The sequence below is a fragment of the Ailuropoda melanoleuca genome, chromosome 8, assembly GCF_002007445.2.
Source record: "Ailuropoda melanoleuca isolate Jingjing chromosome 8, ASM200744v2, whole genome shotgun sequence".
NCBI classification, from domain to species: domain Eukaryota; kingdom Metazoa; phylum Chordata; class Mammalia; order Carnivora; family Ursidae; genus Ailuropoda; species Ailuropoda melanoleuca.
Genome location: NC_048225.1, coordinates 74,214,764 through 74,238,083, shown reverse-complemented (window position 1 = coordinate 74,238,083; position 23,320 = coordinate 74,214,764). Strand labels below are relative to the sequence as shown.

Below are 23,320 nucleotides of genomic sequence, written 5' to 3'. Positions count from 1 at the left end.
GAGCGAGGTCCCTAAGCACATGAGGGCAGATGAACCAATGCACCCACGGAGAAGCCAGCCTCAGGCAGGTGTGCAGAGAGCTCATTCACGGGAACCGGAACACATGGACCGAGACACAGGCAGCACAGTCAATGTGTAAAGGAAGTCATGCTTCCATCTTTCTCAGTGACATACACAGTGAGGATATGAATTGACAATGGAGAATAAGGTGGAGGTGCTAGAGATGTGGGAAGTTTAAGGAGGGAGAGGCATGGAAAAAGCTGTCTAGGAGACTAGAGAGGACTGCTGGACAAATGAGATGACAAGAGTATTTTAATGTCAATTGAAGGCTACTTGGAGGTAGCTGTCAATTTCACATATCACTAGGCCCTATCTAAATTATAATACTTTTCTGTAATTCACTTTTTTTTTTCCTGAGATGGAATTAACTACTACTCAACTTAAATCTCATAGAAGTAAAATAAAAAGTTACAAAGATTAAAAAAACAATACATCAATGCATATATAACCTCTTTTTTTTTTTTTGGCCTTTCGTATTTATCACCATACCAATTACTCATCACTCGGGTATACGGTACTAGTTAAGAATACAAAGATAAATAAAAATCACATGGAATCTACTCCTTAAAAGCTTCAATCTCCAATTATTTTAAGCAAGGAGATAAAAATTTACTAAAATAGTAAAAAAATTACTCTTGTGTTTTATTTTAAAGGGCATACACTTAATCTTTGCATGGTTCAAATGGCACTGTTACATTTTAATAATCAGAGGGCATCCTTCTTACCTGTGTATCTGAAGATAAAGCTGGTGCAATGTACAGCAAGAATCAGAGAGTAAAGGAAGAAATTCCTAAAATAAAACAACTCTATTCATTCTTTGTATGCACTATACTTTTCTAACACATATCCTCTCACAAAGGCATGAAAAATAAAATAAAATCCTGGATATGCCACATTAAAAAAAAAAAAGGTTCTTGCATGAGAATAAAAAGGAAGATAAGGCTAAGCACCTAATTTACCACTAAAACTATCACCACAACCACAATTAGCAGCTGTCACATACTGAGTACCTACTAAGTGCAAATGACTTTAGGTATATCACTTTATTTCATTTTAGCCTTCTCAAAAATCTTGTGACATATTATTATACCCATTTCACAGAATAGAAAGCTAAAGTTATCAACTAATTTGATCAAGTCACATAGCAAAAAACCAGCAAGGCTCCAGGATTCGAGTACAGCTGTGACTGCTCCATTATGGCTATTTTACTTCTTAGGAAGTAAAATAAATAGTTCTTATTGTATTATAGGATATAGAAAAAAGCTGATGACTAACTTTTAAAAATTAAAGATTCCTCTGATAGAAAAGGATTAAAAATAGCATAATTAGGCAGAATTTTGACTCCTACATACCAAACAACTATCAGATGGGTAACTACGCATCAAGGCCATTGGTGCCAGGACCCTCCCACCAACGGGCCTCTGTTACTGACATACACATCCTGCAAGTGCAGGGCGCCAGTGTCAGAGCAGCCAACTATGGAAGTGGCGGCTACCCGGCAGGACCGGTTCAGGAGCACACCAAATAAGCTGACTATGTGTCAGTAGACAGTGTGCCTGCCATGGAATTCAGATTTTAATAAAGTCTTTGGAGATACTTATCTTTTCTTCCAAAGGGAGGAAGACAAGGTTAAAGACAAATTCAACAGGGACACAGTTTTTTTTAAATCACCAGTATGTATTACTAATGATACCTGACTGGCTGCTATAAGCATTTTCTGCTCTTCTCTCCAAATAATCTGCCTTGATCACTTATCTACTCTATTCATATATCTTCAACTATCACTGCTATCCTAATGACTCCCCAATATGCAAGTCTTCTTAATATTAGTATACAGTTTTAAACCTTTGAACATTTCAACTACAACAATCTAAAAATTTAAGAATATGGTAGAAGTAATTTATAAATGGTATTCAAAGCCAAATTGAATTATCTTCTGAAAATTGACTTGTGCTTATAATTTTATTTATATTTATACTTAAATAACATTTCCAGAGAATTTCATAAGAATAATAACATGATGATGGAAGCAACTTAAATGATACAACAAATGGTCAACACTTAATATTTAAAAAAGAAACCTATAAAATATATTCTTGACAAAATAACTTCAAAAGGCTGTTTTTGGCGGTAATGACAAAAGCAGTGCAATTTAGAATTTACTGTGGATTTCACATTTACACATTATAAAAAGTAAGCCGTACCTTAGTATAGTGCAAAAGAGAGTTGGCAAAGAAACGACACAATTTGAGTGTTTTCTGAAATAATCTATAGTCAGCATTATCCTGTTCCAAAAGAGGAAAAAAGAAAGCATAATAAATAAGAAAAGAATATGAAGTCAGCTAAACTTGTAAATGAGACAATATTTTCTAAAAAGATCTCTTAATAAACAGAGTACAAACATTTTCCAACCAAACAATTCTTTGCTGAATTGTTGTTAGAAGCAACACAAACGCCAAATGACAGAGATATTTTAAAAAATTAAACTCTACTGAAAAGAAATCTTAAATTATAAAGCAAAAGAGGTAGGTGATCATTCCTTCTTGATCTGAAAGTGAAAGAAATTAAAATACCTTATCGCTCTTTGCTATATGGAGATCAACAGATGGTCAAAAGGAAAAAGTCTCAAATCAATACAAGAATGAGATATGAAAGAAAACAGGAAAAAGATATGAAGGCAGTTCAAAGAAAATACAAACTGTCAGTAAACTAATACTGAAAAAATTCAAATTACAACCTAATAACATCTATTTTGAGGGATAACGGGGAGAGCTATTTGATAGCAGATATGAAAAAAACTGATAAAATGCCAAAGTTGCTGAAGAAGTCAGGTAACGGGCACTTTGTTTACCATTCCTGGGCGCATCAGATAATATTCTAATTGCATTATTATTAAAAGCTAAAGTGTTGAATCCCCTTGATCCAGTAGCAGTGCCACTTCTGGAAATATATCCTATAGAAATACTAGCTGGCACAGAAATGCAATGCAACATTTTTATATAGTGCAAACTGAAATAAATGAAGTATCCGTCAACAAATTCAAGGTATTTTTATAAACTGTAATCTCAGAGAGCTATTAAAAAGAATTGGGTAGATTTATCTTCACAGACACAGAAGGTCCTAAGATAATTCAGTTAAAAAATCAAGCTGCAAAACAACATGTATATAATCCTACTATTATTTAAAAGTGTGTGTTGTGTTAATGTTTGCTTCCTAACCCCAAATAAGTCAAAACTTTACCTATGGCTCTCTAGAAGATAAAAGTAGGATTTTACTTTCCATGTTAAATATTTCTGTAAGGTGTGAAGGTTTTGTGAGTCTGTATTACATTTGTAAACTGATAAAACAGTGGCTGTGTGTATGCAGGGTAAGTAGAGACTATGGAGTCCTCCTGCCTGGATTGAAATCCCAGCCCTACTACGATACTACATATCTTAGGAAAGTTATTAAGCCTCTCCATAAGACTGTAATGTGTGGCTTATACTGCAGTTTATTGTGAGGTTTAAAGAGTCTGACAGGCAACTTAACTCAATAAATGTGGGTTGTTTTGTCACTCCAATATGTTAATACACACTATAATCCAAAAAGCTTAAATTAGTGACATAAAATTAAGTCAGATACCTGTCCTTAACTCTGAGAATAATTTCATATGAAATAACATATCTTTTTTTTTTTTAAGATTTTATTTATTTATTCGACAGAGATAGAGACGGCCAGCGAGAGAGGGAACACAAGCAGGGGGAATGGGAGAGGAAGAAGCAGGCTCATAGCGGAGGAGCCTGATGTGGGGCTCGATCCCATAACGACGGGATCACTCCCTGAGCCGAAGGCAGACGCTTAACCGCTGTGCCACCCAGGCGCCCCTGAAATAACATATCTTAACTTTAATGTTAACTACGTTTGATTTCTTTCCAATATAGCAAAACCTTAAATAAACCAATCAAAACAGAACTGGATGATCCATTAATTAAATATGACCTTTATTTTGACCTTTATTAATATTTGGAAACAGTTAATTTCCTCACCAGAAATGGGTTAGATGAAAATTCACCTTCTCTGATGATAATAAACATGAATTTTCTTATAGAGTGCTATAGAAGCTTAAAAGTATAGAGATTAAATATGAATCTACACTGACCATATAATATACTCAATAAGAAATTTTAGGCTTAGATGTCATATCACAAGAAATCTTCCCTGACTTCGAGATTGGGTTCCTACCTTTACTCCCATTAGCCAACATCCAGTTCTCCAAAGATCACACCATTCTCTAACTACATGTTTATTTGTTGAGGGCAGAAAATTTTACTTACACAGAATAAGAACTCTGGAAATGCTTATTAAATGAATGGCCAGTGACACACAACTTACTATGTTTGCCTACTTTCAATTTTTCTTTCTCATTCAAGGGAAAATTGTGCAAGGTTTGGTTGAAGGATCTAGTTTTCCTTCATTACTAAGCATACTGATTAAATCTAAAGGTTTTATTTTGACATTTTCAAAAAGCAAGAGTACAATTTATAATTCCATCTTGCTATACTGAATAATTTAAAACACAAAGTTTGTAGGGGTGCCTGGGTTGCTAAGTAGGTTAAGTGTCTGCCTTCGGCTTGGGTAATGATCTTGGGGTCCTGGGATCGAGCCCCATGTCAGGCTCTCTGCTCAGCAGGGAGCCTACTTCTCCCTCTCCCTCTCTGCACACGTTCTCTCTCTCTCTCTCTCAAGTAAATAAATAAATAAATCTTTTTACAAATTTCTGTTTATATGTTTACATTTATAATAAGCTATATTTTATGTAGAAAAGTGTATGTTTATTTTCTAAATAGCAATTTCTGTAAGCATTATATGAACAAAAGGTAACAATTACAGTGGAAATTAAATTTATATTAATTGCCTTACAAATAAATTTGCCTAACTTTATAAAAAACTAAATGTTAAAAAATCTAATACAATATTCTTTTTGAAACCATGCTCAAGACTTAATAGAGAATAAATGTCAAACTTAGAGCTGCTATAGGTTGAACTGTATCCCCCAAAAAGATATGTTACAGTCTTAATCCCCAGTACCTCAAAATATGACTTTATTTGGAAACAGGGTCATCACAGATGTAATTAGCTAGGTTGAAGCTACACTGGAGTAGGTATACCCTCAATTCAGTACAACTGGTGTCCTTATAAGAAGATGACGTGAAGACACGGGGAGAGAACAGCACGTGATGATGGCGGCAGAGAATGGAGTTCTCCAGCTGTAAGCCAAGGGATGCCAGGGACACCAGAAACTAACAGAATGGCATGGAACAGACTCTACCCTAGAGCTTTAGAAGAACACGGCTCTCCTGAGACATTTCAGATTTCTCTCCTCTAAACTGTGGGAGAATAAATTCTGTTGTTTTAAGGCACCCAGTTTGTGGTAATATCTTATGGCAGTCCTAGGAACCTAATACAGGGACTGATACATCTGTATGCTTTCATAATTAGCATATAAGTTATTAAATCTGGTGGTTTTTATTTTGATGTTTTTGAAAACAAAGTGAGAAACCTGCTTGGAAGACTTTTAAAAAATATCAATAGTGAACAGCAGAGGGCACTGCTGCTCAGAATTTAGAGTTCAGAATAGAGAAACCAAAGAGACCATCTCAAAGCTCTATTTCAGATAACCGACAGTGAGTAGTGCTAGTCACTTTACCAGTCCCAAATTTTCACAAGGAAAAACATGAAAATTTGCTTGGACAGTTAGGGAAGTTTATAATTTAAATTCTTTGATTTCTACATACAAGCGGTTTATATACTGAACTTTGTGCACAAAGAGCCATCTTGGTCAGGCACCCTCAGGACTATCTCTTTTCTCTTCCACTTTGCTTGGGCTCTCCCCATCCATCTCCCGCCCCGAATCCCTTCTAATCTTACTCTCCTACCACTAGCTGGAGAGTCTGTGGGTTCAAGTTAAGCAAAAAGGGAACTGGGAAAAGAGGAGTTCAGGATTGAGGATACAGACATACAGGATAAAAGTGGAGAAGGAACAACCTTCCTGCCATGACACGAGATATCAACCAAATGCCTCCTCCTTACAGAAAAGTGAAGGCAACTGGCAAGGGGACTTGATGGAAGGAAGTGGGGGTGGAAAAGAAAAGGGAAAAAGAAAGGATGGGGAGAACAGATAAGAGAAAAGAAAGAAGCAAGAAGGAAAAGGTTAGCCACTTCCAAAAGCTACTCCTCAGTTCCTTTTAACCCACTTCAGAACTCTTCTTCAAACTTCCAACCTCCCCTTGGGTCGGTCCTTCCAGATCACCTCTGCCCTAGGAGTTGCAACCAGTGCTTCGGAAAGGGAGGAACCCCTGCACATCCACTCCCACAGCTGCCGGGTGGGGAAGAGCACAGGTACAAAGAAATGGCCTGTATCCGCTAGCAAGTCCACAATGGGAAGGGAGGTTACTGTTACTTTACAGAAGAAATATTTAACTCATTTTCCCATTGAAATTATCACATACAACTCTTAGGTCCTGAGTACTATTAATGCTATAATTTAGGGCATTATGAATTAAATAAAATTTAAAGGGCTAGTCTGAGAACAAAAGGCACTATGTATAGAATTGTTATAGGAAAATGAACTATTAATTCCCAATAAACTTGTTATAGATTTTTATAATACAGTGTTTCATGAATGTGATGCCAATTCAACACTATAACTTTATGAAACCAAAATAAATGTAAGTAAGTTCACACCAATTTGAGAACATGGATACATACGCATAGTTACATATCACATCACTACAGGTTGCAATGGATTGGTGAAGAACAGGCCAACTGTGGCTATATCAGACACCTTAGATAAATACAGGACTAAGGAGCTAGACATTTGACCTAGGGTAAAAAAGAATGAGAGGATTCTGAGGAGAATGCCTTGACCAACCAGTTATTACATAAAAGGGGGGGAGGGTGTCTCCTACTACTAGTTTCTGGAGGGAATAAGAGCAGGTAGGAAAATAATGCAATGTTTGGGGTGAAAAGTAATTATGGGCTGTAAATAATCCTAGATTGAAACAACAACAACAACAAATTAAAACCCTTTTAGGTAAACTGATCCACAGATTCAAATAAGATTTAGTAACTGCCAGATGAATAAAGAGCTACCGTTCAATGTGCCGTTGGACCGTATTTTACCTGCACATCTGACTGTGTCATCTGCTCAGCTAACTGTAAGCAAGAATGAAAGGAAAAAAGAATGTCTTCACACAAGCTGCTAATTATATCTCCGTGTTTCAGCTGACTCTTTATAACCGACTGGTGCTTAAGGCTCTGCCTAAATGAAAAAAAAGAAAAGAATACAATCACAAGTAACACATCAAGTAACATATAGGACTGTAAAAATATGACTTGAAGTAACATGTAAAAATCGCAATGCATCATATATATTAGACATGGCATAATTAAGACATGCTGATTTTACCTCTGAAGCTGTCCTGTTAGCTTATTAAGTGGCTAATTTTTTACTTCTCCTTATAAAATATTAATTGAACGCTCACTAACGTTCCAGGTATTCTACAAGGCCTTGGGGATGGAGAAGTGAATGAAGACACAATCTCTGCTCTGTCTGCATGGAACTTCTGGTCTAGCACAAGACAGAACGTTGAATAATTTTAAGAATAATTAATTACAGTTGTGATAAATGCTAAGCTAGAAAAGTCCAGGATGCTACAGTAGAGAGGTCTAAAATAACTTATTCTCATGGTAAGAATATCAAAGAACACTATCGTGAGGATGTTAACACTTAAGCTGAGAACTGAAAGATAAGCAGGAGTCAGCAAGGTGTCGAGTATGGAGAGGAGCATCCCAGGCAGAGGGAAAGAGTGGTGAGAAGGCCCTGGGATAGGAGAGTTTGGTATGTTTGAGGAACTAAGAGCAGAGAGAAGGCAGGAGAGATGGGCTGGTGAAGAAGGCAGAGGCCAGAGAGGATTAGGTTTTAACACTTAGTAAAACACGGATTTTAAGCAGTAGAGTGACATGATCTGACTGACATTTTCAAAAAATCAGACTGAACACTGGCTAGCAAACGAACTGGAAGAGGACAAGAGTAGAAGACATTCAATGGTAATGATGATGTGACAATTCATTGGGCACTCACTATGTGCCATGCAGAGTTCTTAGCATTTCGCATCGATAAACTCAATAATTCTCACTATAAACCTACCAAAGGGCACATGGTGGCTCATCAGTCAATTAAGAGTCTGCCTTAGGCTCAGGTCATGATCTCGGGGTCCTGGGACTGAGCCCCGCATCGGGCTCCCTGCTCAGTGGGGAATCTGCTTCTCCCTCTCCCTCTGCCCCTTCCCCCTGCTTGTGCTCTCTCTCTCGAATAAATAAAAACTTTTTTCATAAGTAAATAAAATAAAGCCACCAAGAAAGTGCTATTTTAATTACTTTCATTTTCAGATGAGCAAATTAAGTTTCAGAGAAGATAACCAAATTGCCCAAGCGTTCAGGAAGAGTAAGTGATTTCAGAATGAATTCTAGCACATCCAGAATGGCTCTGGGTTGACACTTTTAACTACTGCACTATTACTTGTTGGCAAGTTAATGATCTCCTTCAAGAAAAGCACCTAAGACCTAAAAATATTACACTGACCTTTACTGTTTTATGCGTGTGTACAGAGTAGAGGTTCTTAGCCATTTTTACATTTCAAATCTATCTCCTCCCATCCCCGGAAATCTGATGAACACTACTGGCCCTCTCCCCAGTAACCTTTCATAACACTCTAGCTAAAATTATTTTATAAATGGAATTAAACTTGAACAACTCCAAGACATAGAATAAAGGGATTATATTCAGCTCTACCTATATATATATTAATTTATTTAAGCCTGGAAATAAAACACCTGATGGGTTAAATACCAGTAGCAGTAGGCAAGTGGTTAAGGCCCATGGCCCATTATTTCAGAAGTACTAACGGGAGGCAAACCATAAGAGACTCTTAACTCTAGGCAAACTGAGGGTTGCTGGAGGGGAGGTGGGTGGCGGATGGGCTACATGGGTGATGGGCCATAAGGAGGGCACTTTTGTGAGCACTGGGCATCATGCAAGTGATGAATCACTAAATTCTACCCCTGAAATGAATAATACACTATATGTTAACGGATTTGAATTTAAATATCTTGAAAAAGAAAAAAAAAGTATTAGTAACAAAATAGAACTTTTATTTTTAATTTTAGAAGCAGCAAAGAGGTCCAATTTGGTTTGCAAGCTACATGTACAATATCTGGATTCATCAGACAGCAGTGTCAGTAAACGTTATTTATACACACCCATACAAAATGTTTTAAATGCAATCTAAAAAACTTATGAATAATTAAGATTTGGGATATGGAAAATACACTACAAAAAGTAAAAGCAAAGAAAAAAAACTTACTTAATTATAAATTTCCAAGTATTGGCATGAAACGCATGGTCCATACTGGAAATAACAGAGCAGATATCCAACAATGAATGAATAACTACAACAAAAGATAACAGAACTCTTAGGACATTCAAATGTCATATGGGGTGAGTTTCTCCTATATTTAAAACTACCTACTGACCAATTTTGACATTTGTTAAAATAGGTAATGCAGTTAGAAAAAGAAACTTCCAAATAATTTTTAAAAATAAGTGTCATACTTTTGATTTATGGTCTTTACAAATTACAGAAAATAAACTTTTGGCATTTATACCTACCTAAATAAAACTAAATGACCTAAATAAAATGTTCGGTGGAATAAAATTTGTACCCTATTATAACTGAAATATTCTATAGATATTCTAATCCAAAATGATAAAATGAGCTGCAAAGGAAAGAATACCAAAAAAGGAAGAATTAAAGCAAATTTGCACAGTATTTATGAAAGGTTTCTACTCTTCCATTTTATTTGTAAAAATGGCCAGTGACTCCCCTTTCTGGGTCCACACTCCTAGGCAGTTCCCTTCCACACTGATCTGGGGCTTAGCTATATGACTCGCTTTGGTCAACAGGATAATAATAACTATTAAGCCAGCAAAGACTTAAAAAGCGCTTGCACACTGGGGTTTGTCCTCTCCTGATGATGACCCTGAGGCCGTCATCAGGTGACCAAGCCCGGGCTAGCCTCCTGGATGATGTGCTCAGTACTTCCGCCTCTGCCAACAGCCACATGTGAGTGAGGTCACTGACTGCAAAACTGTGAGTGAGCAAGCCAGCTGTACCACGTGGAGCAGGGAAAGCTGTCCCAGCTGAGCCCAGCCTAAACTCCTAACTCACAGAATCGTAGATAAATAAAGCAGTAGTTGTTTTAATCTAGATTTAGATTTTGGGGTGGTTTTTTACAGAGCAAGAGGTACCTGATATATTGCACAAAGCCAACTTAACTCTTTTATACCAAAGCTATGAATGAAATCTTTGTCCTTACACATTACTGTTTTTCAAACTCTGGGTTATAATGCATTGGAGAGTGATAAAATTAAAAAGCAGCAATCAGCAATTCTTTAAAAATGAAACAGAATATAACAAGGTACGTTACATGTAAAACAGGTATTATTTTACATATAATAAATATACAAATGTGGCGTATACATACCCATTCACGAACATACACATACATATGCAACTATATGTGCTCTGGAAGGAAATGCAAACTTCACTTCTTACTGAACTATGGTTTAAAATCTCTGATAGCTACTGCCTCAGAATCTGGACTACTTTACAAGGTTTAAAGTTGCATGACTTTTTTTTGTTAATCACTGTGGAAAAATCATGTACGGTGAACATCAACTGAATATACAAATCTACGTTAAGGTATCACACATCAATTTTATAAATTCTAATATTTAGAAGATTAAAAATTTATCAGGTAGGATTTAAATTTTTTTGTACCTAACGAGTAAAATACCATGAAGCATTAGAAACAACGTTGGGTTCAATAATTTAATGGATATACAGTTTAGTCAACATATGTCACATACTACGTAGGAAGTTTTCTCACTTACCTATTACCATATTCAAAATATCATCATTTTCATCTAGTAAAGGGTCCATGCAAACCATATCCAGTAGCTCCATTAGCTGCTTTTGAAGAGAATAGGCCTCCTTGAAAAGAGCCTGGAGAAGGTCTGAAACGAGGTGTAAATGCCCAGAATAGACAGATTCACTATCCTGGTCACAAATAAAAATGAGAGAAATACCAAATCATAAAAAAGCTCAAGAGCCAAATTTACTTTAACTCGTTCCATCAAAGCTCATCACTTCCGTGCTTTCTACTGAATCACATATTTACTCATTAAACAAATGTTTAGTGACCATCCGTTATATATAGTGTACTTCAAGGGACGCACGCGTGTATAAAGCATGATCTCTGACTTCCGAGACCTTGCAAATATAGAACTGAAAGGGAGATACATAATGTTCGGTCAGGTACATGACTTTTAGCACCCTATCACCAAAGAGAAGCATTAGTTAAACCAGTGATTTTATTCGCCCAATGAATATCAATATCAAAACTGCCTGTGACCCACAAATCCTAGGCCAGCTTTTATGCTTTAAGCTGCCTCAGGAATGCAGAGATGGACTACAAAAGGGCTGGCATCCTTTTATAGGCACCTAATCATTAAGGAATTCATCTGATCCACCAATGCCATGACAGCACAATTTCAGGATTCCTGTGACTCAACACAAATCCATATCTCTTCTTTCTTTATAGAAAGGAAATAGAATAAAACAACAAAAACAAACCCACAAAAGCCCTTTTTTTTTTTAAAGATTTTATTTATTTATTTGACAGAGATAGAGACAGCCAGCGAGAGAGGGAACACAAGCAGGGGGAGTAGGAGAGGAAGAAGCAGGCTCATAGCAGAGGAGCCTGATGTGGGGCTCGATCCCATAACGCCGGGATCACGCCCTGAGCCGAAGGCAGACGCTTAACCGCTGTGCCACCCAGGCGCCCCACAAAAGCCCATTTTTAATCACTTCCTTATAACCACCTGTTTTGAAACAAATATTTACATACAGACACACCTCCGAAATATCTCAGGTTCAGTGCCAGACTACTGTAATAAAATGAGTTACGTAAAGTTTTTAGTTTCCCAGTGCATATAAAAGTTATGTTTATATTACACTGTAGTCTGTTAAGTGTGCAACAGCATTATGTTGAAAAAAATGTATATACCTTAATTTAAAAATATTTATTGCTAAAAAATTCTAACCATCATCTGAGCTTTCAGCAAGTCATAATCACTCATCACACATCACTATGACAAATAATGAAAATGTTTGAAATATTGCCAAAATTACCAGAATGTGACAAAGAGACATGAAACAAACAAATATCGTTGGAAAAATGGCACAAACAGACTGGCTGGACAAAAGGGTTGCCACAAGCCTCCAATTTGTAAAAAACACATTATCTGCGAACTGCAATTAAACAAAGTATGTCTGTCCATGATTCTTTGTTCTATGGAAAAGCTTACTCCAGTAATACAGGCTAATTTGTAAAATCTTATGTGCAAATACTATTTTCCTCAGCCCTTTTGCCTGTGGATTTCAGGCCATTTAAAGTATACTTAGACTCATCACTCACCTTACAATGTACAAATGTACTTTTGATTACATGTAAGACTGAGGAGGGAAGACTATGAATGTTTTCCAGAATGATGGATTCCTGTGTGGCACAGACATGCTGAACACATCCTGTAAGAGCTGCTAAGAGCTGCACCATTGTCTGGAAATAAGGAGAGACATTTCATTCACAGTATATTTCTGTTCACAAACATAAAAACGTATCAGATATGCTGGGTACTAGGGATACAGCAGTGAACAAAATGGACACTCTATTCCTCTTTCATTGAACTTTAGTCTATCAGAACTACAAATACTGGAACAACTGGCTAGCCATTTGGTTTTTTAAAAAAGTCAGAATCCTAACCCACACATCAAAGCATATGGCAGGTGTTCTATGTATAAGCTTTGAAATTACAAGTAGGGCAAGCTCTCTTGATCACTTGTTGTCTTACACAAGTTGGTGTTTACTCAGCATGAAAAAATACAAAATTTATTTTTTTGCATTTGTATCTTTAATTCTATAAATTTAATTTCAGCATTGGGCCACTATAAAGGATATATACAGTTAATCAATATCAGTATAAAAATCCTTACACTGTGTAAGCTCTTCCCCTACACCTTTTCTAATAAATTTGACATACTTGTAAAATATTCCTTAGAGTGGTCTGGATTTCTAAATTATGGCTTGACAGTCCTCTGGCTTGACTGGTTAACTCGTACATCATGTCATCAAATAACTTCACAGTCTGTGAAAAGCAAGTATGTTATAAAAAGTAACAGAAAACACTGAAAAGGGAAAACATATCTTTAAAGAAAAAAAATATCAGACAATTTTTCACTAGAAATAGCCATCAGATATTAACTAGCTTAACAACTGCACTTAATAAACAACATATGTTTTTATATATATAAAGTAGTCATATAACACAATCTTTTAAAAGCTTCAGACAGAAATTGATTTGTTTTCCATTTCTGTAGTTTGAATTTATTTAATTAACATCCATGTAAAAAAAATCACTCAAAGTTCATTTTTTGGTGCTGTAACAAAGGTAAGCGCTACTCCACATAATAGAAGTTGATGGTCTTAACCAATCAACATTCGTATGGGTGTGTATAAGTGTATTTTCTGGGGGTGATGATAAATTTGTGCTGAATTACCTATTCACTTGTATTCTAACCAGTTCCTCTTTTTTTTTTAATTTTTTTTTTTAAGATTTTATTTATTTATTTATTTGACAGAGATAGAGACAGCCAGTGAGAGAGGGAACACAAGCAGGGGGAGTGGGAGAGGAAGAAGCAGGCTCCTAGAAGAGGAGCCTGATGTGGGGCTCGATCCCATAACGCCGGGATCACGCCCTGAACCGAAGGCAGACGCTTAACAGCTGTGCCACCCAGGCGCCCCCAGGTTCTCTTTTTGATCAACTCAAAATACCATCCTTGGGTTAGAGGTACTGTACGTGACCTTAGAACTAAGTTTTTTCATCTGTGAAGATTTTTCTAAACAATTTAAATGGCCTAAAAATTGCAAGAATAACACCACAGTGTAATTAAAGAGGATATTGTTTCCCAAAGGCAAGCTAACACTCAACATCCTTATTTTAATCTATGTAACAGCTGGATCTTTTTCTGGTGGTCAAGAACAAATTCTAAGAAACTTTTAGATAGAGAACAATCTAGTGAATATGAGTAACAGGAATTTTGATGATTATCTGCTTCAAAGCTAAACTTAGAAATCATTAAAAAATGTTTAATTTTTGGCACCAAAATACCTTTAATTCCTTCAATTAAAAAAAAATGCCTGTGCTTTTCAGAGAAAAAGTATACCGTTTATATCTAAAAGGTAACAGGAAACAGGTAGAGTAAAAGATAATAACACAGTTGGTGAACTTAATGTTTTCTTTTTGTTATTTGATTTTACCAACATTCCAGCCTTTCTTTAATTCTAAGACTTCTCTAATAAAATTTGACTGGTGCCTAGGTGGCCCAGTCAGTTGAGTGTCCAACTCTTCGTTTCAGCTCAGTTCGTGGTCTCAGGGTTGTGAGATCGAGTCCTACATAGGTCTCCACACTCAGCGGGGAGTCAGCTTGGGATTCTCTCTCTCCCTCTCCCTGTGCCCCTCCCCCACGTTAGCTCCTGCGCTGTCTCTAACATAAATAAATAAATAAATAAATAAATAAATAAATAAATCTTTTTTAAAGATTGGCGCCCTTTTTCTAGACAATGAAATTTAACAATTATTAATAAACTCGACAGAGAAGATCTTAGCTAACTTCATCACTCATCCCAAATACTCACTGAATTGCTTTAAAATACAGAAGTACTTAAAATTAGCTAAAAATAATGTAAATTTCAATTAGTAAAGAATCTATACTACTTAAAATTATACTAGTTTTTAATCACCTGATGATCACACTAACACCATCATGTTCTCACATGAGATCTATTTCTCACGAAATTATTTGTATTTCAAATATATCTGATACATTAGGAAAAAAGAAGCCACAGTTAAGAATAAATGATCTAAAACTGAGGCTAGATTTAAACAGTCTTTGTAACATGTGGACTGATTAAGATGGTAATAGTACTGTACCTTTGGCAGTGCTTGTGAGAAGAAAGTCTGTTCCAGTGTCAGGTGGTTCATGTGAGGTAAAAACATTTCCACAATAATTTTCAGAATTTCTATAAAGCAAAATAATAATGTATTTTGTAAGAATATTAAGTCATGTCAGCCAACAAAAATCACTGCCCCTCTCCAAATGCAAGAATATGTAACTACTACCGATCTGAAGCTTTGTACAGTTTCAAAATGCCATTTTCTATGTTAAAAAAAAAAACTATGTTTATTAAAAGATTTTATTTATTTGAGAGAGAGAGAGAGAGATGGGCGGTGGGGGGGGAGGAGAAGGGAGAAACTCCCCATTGAGTGACACAGGACTCGATCCCAAGACCCTGAGATCATGACCTGAGCCAAAGGCAGACACTTAACCGACTGAGCCACCCAGGCACCCCTATGTAGAGAAACTATTAAGTATCTGAAATAATAACAAGAAAACAAAATCTCAAAGAGAAAAAATCTGTATGTCCAACCTTTGAGGACCACTTAATGGATGTGGGTACATCTACTGAATAGGATTTTCTATCATTAAATTATTATTAGAGATCATTTAAAACCATGAAAAAACATTCACAATACTTTAAGGTTAAATGATCAAGCTTCCAAAATAGCATGATACCAATCTTAATATATATAAACATGTATACACAAAGAATAATAGATAGCCTGGCAAGAATGTATAGAATCGAAATGAGAATGTTCTATACTAAAATCTTAACCATTTCAGATTAATGGATGCTTCATTATCTTTTTTGATTTTCTGCATGTTTCAAACATATATACTCAGGATAAAAAAATAATTATTACTTAAAAAAATTAGACCCAACAGGCAACATAGATTGAAAATTATAAATATCCACAACCAAGTGAAACGTTAATAAGCTAACTCAAAATATGAGTAAACTGTGCAGTCTAGTCTTTAACTCATCTCCTCTCCTAAGTAAATAAATAAGCCAAGTAAGATGAAAGAACAGAGAGGAGAAAGTTAGCCTGAAAGCAGACTGCAATTTATGTTTTATGTGAGTCTAACCAGTTTAACAACATTTAAAATTTCAATGCGCTTATATGGGCATTATCAACAGTTCTGGTATCCATCCAAAAGAGAATTTAAGACTTTAAGTACTACAGCCTGAAGGAATTTGGTCATTTTAAATAACTGAAATTTACAGAGGCTGTAACACTACTAGAAGAGTACATTTGAAGGGAATATGAAACTGTATTGAGATATGTAGGACTCAGACCTTAATGACATCAAAGTAAATCAAACAAGATAATTTTACTTACGAATATGCTCGATCCAATTGTCGGAATGCTGATACATAGAGTAAAAAAATTAAGGAAGATACTAGTATCACAGCAATAGGATATTCACTGCTAAGAATAAACCTAAAAAGTTGAAGTTTAGGCAATGATCAGTAAGAAATTGAAATTAAACTCAAATTACTGGCTTAATTTTACTTTTAAAAATTTAATGTTCTTAGGTAAACAAACTATAATATAATGAAAATACTTCATGGAAATACTTTCAATATTTAGCAGGGATAAAATTGTCTTTTCAAACTTTATATAGTTAAGATGCTTTTGACAGAGAAAGAGTACTATAATAATCCATGGATTTCTGGTTTCTAAAACAGGAAAGACATTTCTTCCTCCTTCGAACCTCTCCAGTATTTTATTTGCACCTGTATTAAGTCACTCAACACTTTCTTCTTTTCATGTTACTTGTGTGCCTCTTATGAAGCTTACCAGACTGAAATTCTTCTGCACATAGCAGACACTTACAGATGTGACAATAAATTATCCTATGTCCATTACAAAAGTTAGCAGTAATCACATTATAAACTGTATACTTGTATACCATCAAGAATTATTAGAAATTTTTTATTTTAAGTATTAAAGAATGTGTCAGCAAGAAAAATGAACTATAGCTCTATCACACTAATACAAGAATTGATTCTTCTTCTGACATCTTACTTTGCATATGTTAACTTTACAGCAGCAATCAAAAAGGGGTATAGTCATTAACTCATTTTATTTAGTTCAATAGGGTTGAATTTGTCTTACAGACAAATTTTGGCAAAGGTCAAAAAAATTCTAGCCCCTTCCAAAATTAAACCTAATTTATGATTATGTAGACATGCAGGTAAAAACTGGAAAAGAATATGTAAAATGCAAAATATGAAAATAATGTTTGGGTGTTGTGACTATAATTTATTAAAAACTTATCTTTCATCCGTTGAAAAGTGTTGAAAACTGAGGAAAGAACAGGTTTAGGTTCTTTTGAACGTTAAGTCTGAGATGCAAAACCAAGTGGGAATGTTGACTTTCAATTACTGAAGTCTCCCCTAAGCTTCACGGGAAAAAGAGGAACCATGTTCCTCATCTCTGCTCCCCCAAAGCCTAACACCCTGCCTAGTATAGTATTATGTGCCCAGTAAAAGTTTTGGAGTAGGAGGATGGCTATGTGTTTTCCAAATCAAAATCCTTGAGGACAGCGATCTCGAATCTGCACAATTACTAAGAAAAGCCTTTGGTATCTAAGTGGGATTGTGCCAACGCCTATGTGAAAAGCTTCTACATATTTGCCTTTAGATGTAAAAAATTACTTGAGACTCTAAAGCGAAGGTCATTTTTTCTTTTAAGTGTAGCTTTATGTTGAAGGTGAGCTCAAAGATGTTTAAAAATTACCTTTTAACATGGAGGGCTGGGTTCCAGGTACATCTACAACAAGAAAAACAGTATGCACTTGGACAACGGAGGCATTAAGTAACTCAAATTCAGCAGGTGAAAGCCAATTACAAAAGGAAGCAACTCCTTGTAACCAACCAAGGAAAAGAGGTCCGAGAAGAGGAAGAACATTTTTATTTACTGGACATCTTTTACACACTTGGCACGACGGCAGATCTACGTCCTTTAATTCCCATAATACTGAGGAAGGTATCCATATTCACCGCACTAGAGGTAAGAGCTCAGAGCATCTCTCTACCTCACCCAGCCGTCAGCAGTTAGAGCTCACCTTACAGGTCTGGTCTGAGTGCTACCCAAAGTAAAGGTATTTACACTTAATTGCACGTGACGAATACAGAAAGACTCAAAGGCACAAAGAAATGGAAGAAAACGCCACACCCACTGCCCAAATCAGGGCGGAACAGCAGTGCGAGCCCTTCCAGTGCCAAAGGGAGGCATGCCTTCGGTCACGGCAGCCATGCCCCCCGTTCGCCCTCCTCTCCCTCGCTTACTCTTCTCGCCCCATTAGCGAGGACAGGAGGGGGTTCAGGCCTCAGGAACACAACGCGGCCCGGCTGCGAGTGTGACGAGGCCGGAGACAGGTTGGGACACCTGCCCCACACCCCTCTGTGGGGGGAGGTGACAATGAAGGATATAAGGAGCCGGGGCAGGACAGACGGCAGTTCCCGGCGGCATAGCTCCTCCGGCCAGCTACTTAATTCTTCCAGAGGAACAGCGCTCGCCGGGACCGCGCGTTCCTGGGACATGTTTCGCCAACCAGCACAGCTTCAAACCAGTCCCGCCACCGCCAAGACCGGAAACTCCCGCCCTCCCGGCAGGCCTTGCGAGCTCTCCGCCGGCGCCAGTACCATAGAGAGAAAGCGGGCTGCGTTCCTGGTGAGCTCGAGCCTCGCGCGGCTGGGAAGGGAGCCGGGCTTGTCTGGCCGGCGGAGGACTCGACTCACAGGTACGCGCTTTCCATCCCGAGGGTCCGGCGTGGCGCGGGGTTTCTCAGCGGCGGGCTCCGGGAGCTTCCCGGGATGCGAACATTCTCGGGTCTGGATCGCTGGAAACGCTACATTGAGGCGCTTTGGGGAGGTGAGGGCGGAAGTCCCCAGATTTGCTACCGTCTGTCCCATGGGGCTTTGAGACTGCACATCTGGGGTCACGGTTGACCTGGGACTTGCAGCCAGAAATGAATCCAAGCTCCAGGGAGCGGTGGGGTAGAAACAGGCACCTTTCTACCCACTTCTCTGTGCGACCCGACTTTGTACGGGTCGTGTAATGGAAATGAAGACCCCGGCCTGCCAGAGTTGTGCAAATTGAAGCAAATGGTATATAAAGTATCTAGCACGGTAAATACTGTGAAGAGTTTCAGTAAATTTGCTCCTACTTTCTAGGGGCCTCTCCAGTCGGTGTCCTTATTTTGTTTCCCTAAAACCAAATTAATCTTTACTAATTACTCCAAAATTCTCCTCCGTACACTTAGGGCTGCTGGCCCTCGCAAGACGTTTGTAGGTAAGGTCATGTGGATCAATTACCCACACCAGTGCATACCCGTGCATGTTTTTAAAGGGATGCTCATTTACCAAAATAAAATCTTGGAGGGCTGTTGCTTGAAACAGTAACAGACTGAAGTGAAGAGATTCTGGCAGTTTCGGAAGTAGATATGTTTGGGCAGGATCATGATAGGTGAAACACTAAATCAGGCTTGTCTTTTCCTGCCTGGCAGTTTTGGACTTTATGTTTTTTTCGAGTTGTTGTTCTGCTGTCCTTTTGTTTGTTTTTACAATTTATTCCCTTCTCCATTTTTTGAGCCCTGAAGGGTGTGTGTATGTGTTCTCTATATCCCTCTCCCTTCACAGCTTTTACAGGAGAAGCAGCTGTATGGGGGAGGGGGGACTGTTTAATGTTACATTTTAGTGAAATATGTCCTTTTACCTTTTTAAAAAAACTTTTTTATTTATTTTTAAGTAAGCTCTGTGCTCAATGTGGGGCTTGAACTTGGGACCCCAAGATCAAGAGTCACATGAGCTCTACCAACTGAACCAGCCAGGTGCCCCTCATTTTACCTTATAATAACAATTTTCTTTTTTTTTCTCCAGAGCTAATTTGAAAGAAGAGTGAAGACCTCTAAAAAGTCGTTTGGAAACATCTCTAAATATTTGTAACTGTGAATAAGCATCTAAAGACGAATTAATCCTCAACAAAACTAACTGAATCACTGAAGCAGGTTTATGTGTGTGTCATCAGTTCTATCCGGAAGGTGAAGAATCTTCCTTTGAATTTAAGGATTGTGTGCCTTTAAAGAGAGGATGACTTTTCAATTTAATTTTACTATAGAAAATCATCTGGGAAATGAATCAACACCCCTTGGAGATGGAGCTTTGGCCCTGGATTCCTCCAAAGGGTCTTCAGTCTCAGAAAGTAAAAAAGGTAAACATAGGGACAAAAAATATTCTACAGAACAATTTGACTGGCCTCAGGATCATTCGTTGGAACATAAGCCAGTGGGAAATGCAGCATCCTCTCAAAACACAGACAGCTCACTCAGTGCAGGAAACAGCTCAAGTAACCTGGAGCCACATGAAACACAGCCCTCCATGAGTGTTGCCAAAGAGCATCCTATGCCTAAAGATTTAAAGAAAGTGTTAGAAAACAAAGTCGTAGGAACATTACCAGGTCCCCATGTTATTGTAGCAGTAGTGAAAACCGTCTTGTTGAAAGAGAACTTCCCGGGAGAAAACATAGTTTCACAAAGCATTTCTTCTCACTCTGATCTGATTACAGGTGTTTATGAAGGAGGCTTAAAAATTTGGGAATGTACCTTTGACCTGCTGGCTTATTTCACAAAGGCCAAGGTGAAATTTGCTGGGAAAAAAGTGTTGGATCTTGGCTGTGGATCAGGGTTGCTGGGTATAGTTGCATTCAAGGGAGGGGCCAAAGAAATTCATTTTCAGGATTATAATAGTATGGTGATTGATGAAGTAACCTTACCTAATGTAGTGGCTAACTCGATGTTGGAAGATGAGGGAAATGACGTAAATGAACCCGATGTGAAAAGATGCAGGAAATCAAACGTAGCACAAGAATTATGTAAATGCCGGTTCTTTTCAGGGGAGTGGTCTGAGTTTTGTAAGCTTGTACTAAGTGGTGAGAAATTCTTTGGAAAATATGATCTCATTCTCACCTCAGAAACCATTTACAATCCAGATTATTACAGTACTTTGCACCAGACATTCCTTAGATTGTTAGATAAGAATGGACGGGTGCTTTTAGCCAGCAAAGCACATTATTTTGGTGTAGGTGGAGGTATTCATCTCTTTCAGAAATTTGTAGAAGAAAGAAATGTGTTTGAGACTAGAACACTCGAAATAATTGATGAAGGACTAAAGAGATTCCTAATTGAAATGACTTTTAAGTAACCGAGTTATTGTCCACTGAGTGTCCTAAGTGAAATAAACAGAATAACCAAAAACTTGTTTTGAATGTTTGACTTCTGCTTTGCTATTATTTTTTAAATTATGATTTTTGTTTGTTTATCCAAACAATATACCAGCTATATTAATAACCTTGTACTTGCTAGGGGAGACTGAATAAATATTATCCTGAGCATTTCGTGAGATCTAGGAGATTATTTTGTGAGAAAGTTTTCTGTTTTCTACCTTTATTCTATTTGGCCTTTCTACCACCTTTGACATTACATAAATTTGTTCTCAGGGAAACTTGACACTTCTTATTTTAGGTTTGAATTTCTTCCTGGTCTTCATTAGTTTCTGTTTACATGAAGAGCTTGGTCAGATGACCATGCCATTAACCCTAAGGGCAGACATACGCATCAATAAATGGTACAAACCTCAATACTAGACTGAAGACCTTAGGTAACTAGGAAGAAGTTTTTTGTTTTATTTTTGTATTCATTTACCTCATACAAGAATACTGAGCAGTTGAATTCACACTGAGATGGAAGAAATAAAGGGGAATCATGATAGTATAAAAGTTATACAGAAAACTCAATTAAAAAAATAAACGCTAAAAAAAATCTCCAATTGATAACCTAAATTTTCACCTTGAGAGACCAGAAAAAGACAAGCAAACTAAACCCAACAGAGCAGAAAGAAGGAAATAAAGATTAAAGCAGAAATCATGAAATAGAGAATAGAAAAAAAAAATAGAAAAAAATCAACAAAACCAAAAGTGGGGTCTTTGAAAAGATAGCACACTTGCCGAATCTTCAGCTAGACTGATCAAGAAAAAGAAATCTCAAATTGTTAAAATCAGGAACGAAAGAGGGGGTATTACTAGTAGTGACCTTACAGAAATGGAACAGCCTTTAAGTAAATTACACAAGATCTAAGTAAGTGAAAAGACTGTGTTCAGGGGTTGGGAGACTTAGTATTAATTCCCCAAATTGATCAGCAGATTCAATATGATCCCTAAAAACCCTCACCGACACATAGATACCAATATTTGTTATTTCTTGTCTTCTTCATGATAACCACTATGTGGGTACACATGTACTTGCAAAGTATCTTTTACAACCTTAAAAGGCACAAAAGCAAGTATTGAAATATATTGAACTTAGAATTAGGCCTTTGGATCTCTGTATCACAGTGTTAAAGCTAGATTTTGAATATTAAACTTTTTAATTTTTTAAAAAAGATTTTATTTATTTGAGAGACAGGGAGAAACAGACTCCCCTAGTGAGCAGAGAGCCTGATGTGGGGCTTAATCCCAGGACCCTGAGGTCATTTCCTGAGCTGAAGGCAGATGCTTAATGGACTGAGCCACCCAGGTGCCCCTGAACATTTTAATTTTGATAACTATGGATTCATATGCAAGAAATGTATGTGAAAAATAATACAAAGAGATTTTGTAGAAACTTCACCCATTTTCTCTCAATGGTGACATCTTGCAAAACTATTGTACAATAGCACAACTAGAAAATTGATGTTGATATTGTCAAGATATAGAAGAGTATCGTTACCACAGAGGTTCCTGCTGTTGTCCTTTTTTTTTGCCACACCCACTTTCTTCTCTGGTTCCTTACTTTTATAACCCCCCAGAAACTACTGACCTGTTCATCTCTATAATTTGTCATTTAAAGCATGTCATACGCAGGCGCCTGGGTGGCTCAGTCTGTTAAGCGTCCAACTCTTGGTTTTGGCTCAGGTCGTGATTTCAAGGTTGTGATCTCAGGGTGGTGAGATCAAGTCCCCCACCCATCAGGTTCCATTCTGTGCAGAGTCTGCTTAAGACTCTCTCTCTCTCTCCCCCCATCCGCCCCACCCCGCTCTCTCCTCTCTTGCTCTCTCTCTGTAAAATAAATCTTTAAAACATCCTTTAAAAAAATAAAGA

At 37.2% G+C, this 23,320-nt stretch overlaps 2 protein-coding genes across 5 annotated transcripts in view; one reads left to right on the top strand and one right to left on the bottom strand.

Annotated features, from left to right (window-relative positions):
* C8H1orf112 (chromosome 8 C1orf112 homolog) overlaps positions 1–18,774 on the bottom strand; it is a 41,415-nt gene extending 22,641 nt beyond the window's left edge. The window contains exons 1-10 of one of the 3 annotated variants that reach the window (XM_011224097.3): positions 18,619–18,774; positions 16,520–16,559; positions 15,212–15,300; positions 13,262–13,366; positions 12,640–12,780; positions 11,054–11,219; positions 9,465–9,549; positions 7,222–7,360; positions 2,265–2,345; positions 786–850 (exon numbers count right to left, since the gene is read on the bottom strand). In XM_011224097.3, the coding sequence (XP_011222399.2) occupies positions 786–850; positions 2,265–2,345; positions 7,222–7,360; positions 9,465–9,549; positions 11,054–11,219; positions 12,640–12,780; positions 13,262–13,366; positions 15,212–15,300; positions 16,520–16,559; positions 18,619–18,729 (1,022 nt within the window). In that variant the 5' untranslated portion in view covers positions 18,730–18,774. Of the gene's footprint in view, positions 1–785; positions 851–2,264; positions 2,346–7,221; positions 7,361–9,464; positions 9,550–11,053; positions 11,220–12,639; positions 12,781–13,261; positions 13,367–15,211; positions 15,301–16,519; positions 16,560–18,618 lie in introns of those variants that run through there. The other 2 variants (XM_034666708.1, XM_019798999.2) reach the window with 2 other exon arrangements.
* Positions 18,775–18,793: 19 nt separating this feature from the next.
* Positions 18,794–21,599, top strand: METTL18 (methyltransferase like 18). Of its 2 annotated transcripts, none has more exons than XM_011224100.3 (2): positions 18,794–18,929; positions 20,068–21,599. In XM_011224100.3, the coding sequence occupies exon 2, from the start codon at positions 20,278–20,280 to the stop codon at positions 21,385–21,387; it is 1,110 nt and encodes a 369-aa protein (XP_011222402.1). In that variant the 5' UTR covers positions 18,794–18,929; positions 20,068–20,277; the 3' UTR covers positions 21,388–21,599. The 2 variants fall into 2 exon arrangements, with proteins under 2 accessions (XP_011222402.1, XP_034522605.1); XM_034666714.1 differs by lacking the exon at positions 18,794–18,929 and adding an exon at positions 18,939–19,060.
* The last annotated feature ends 1,721 nt before the right edge of the window (positions 21,600–23,320 follow it).

What these genes read in the sequence shown, in the direction of transcription:
- METTL18 (XM_011224100.3), top strand. Translation starts at nt 20,278, where the DNA reads ATGACTTTTCAATTTAATTTTACTATAGAAAATCATCTGGGAAATGAA.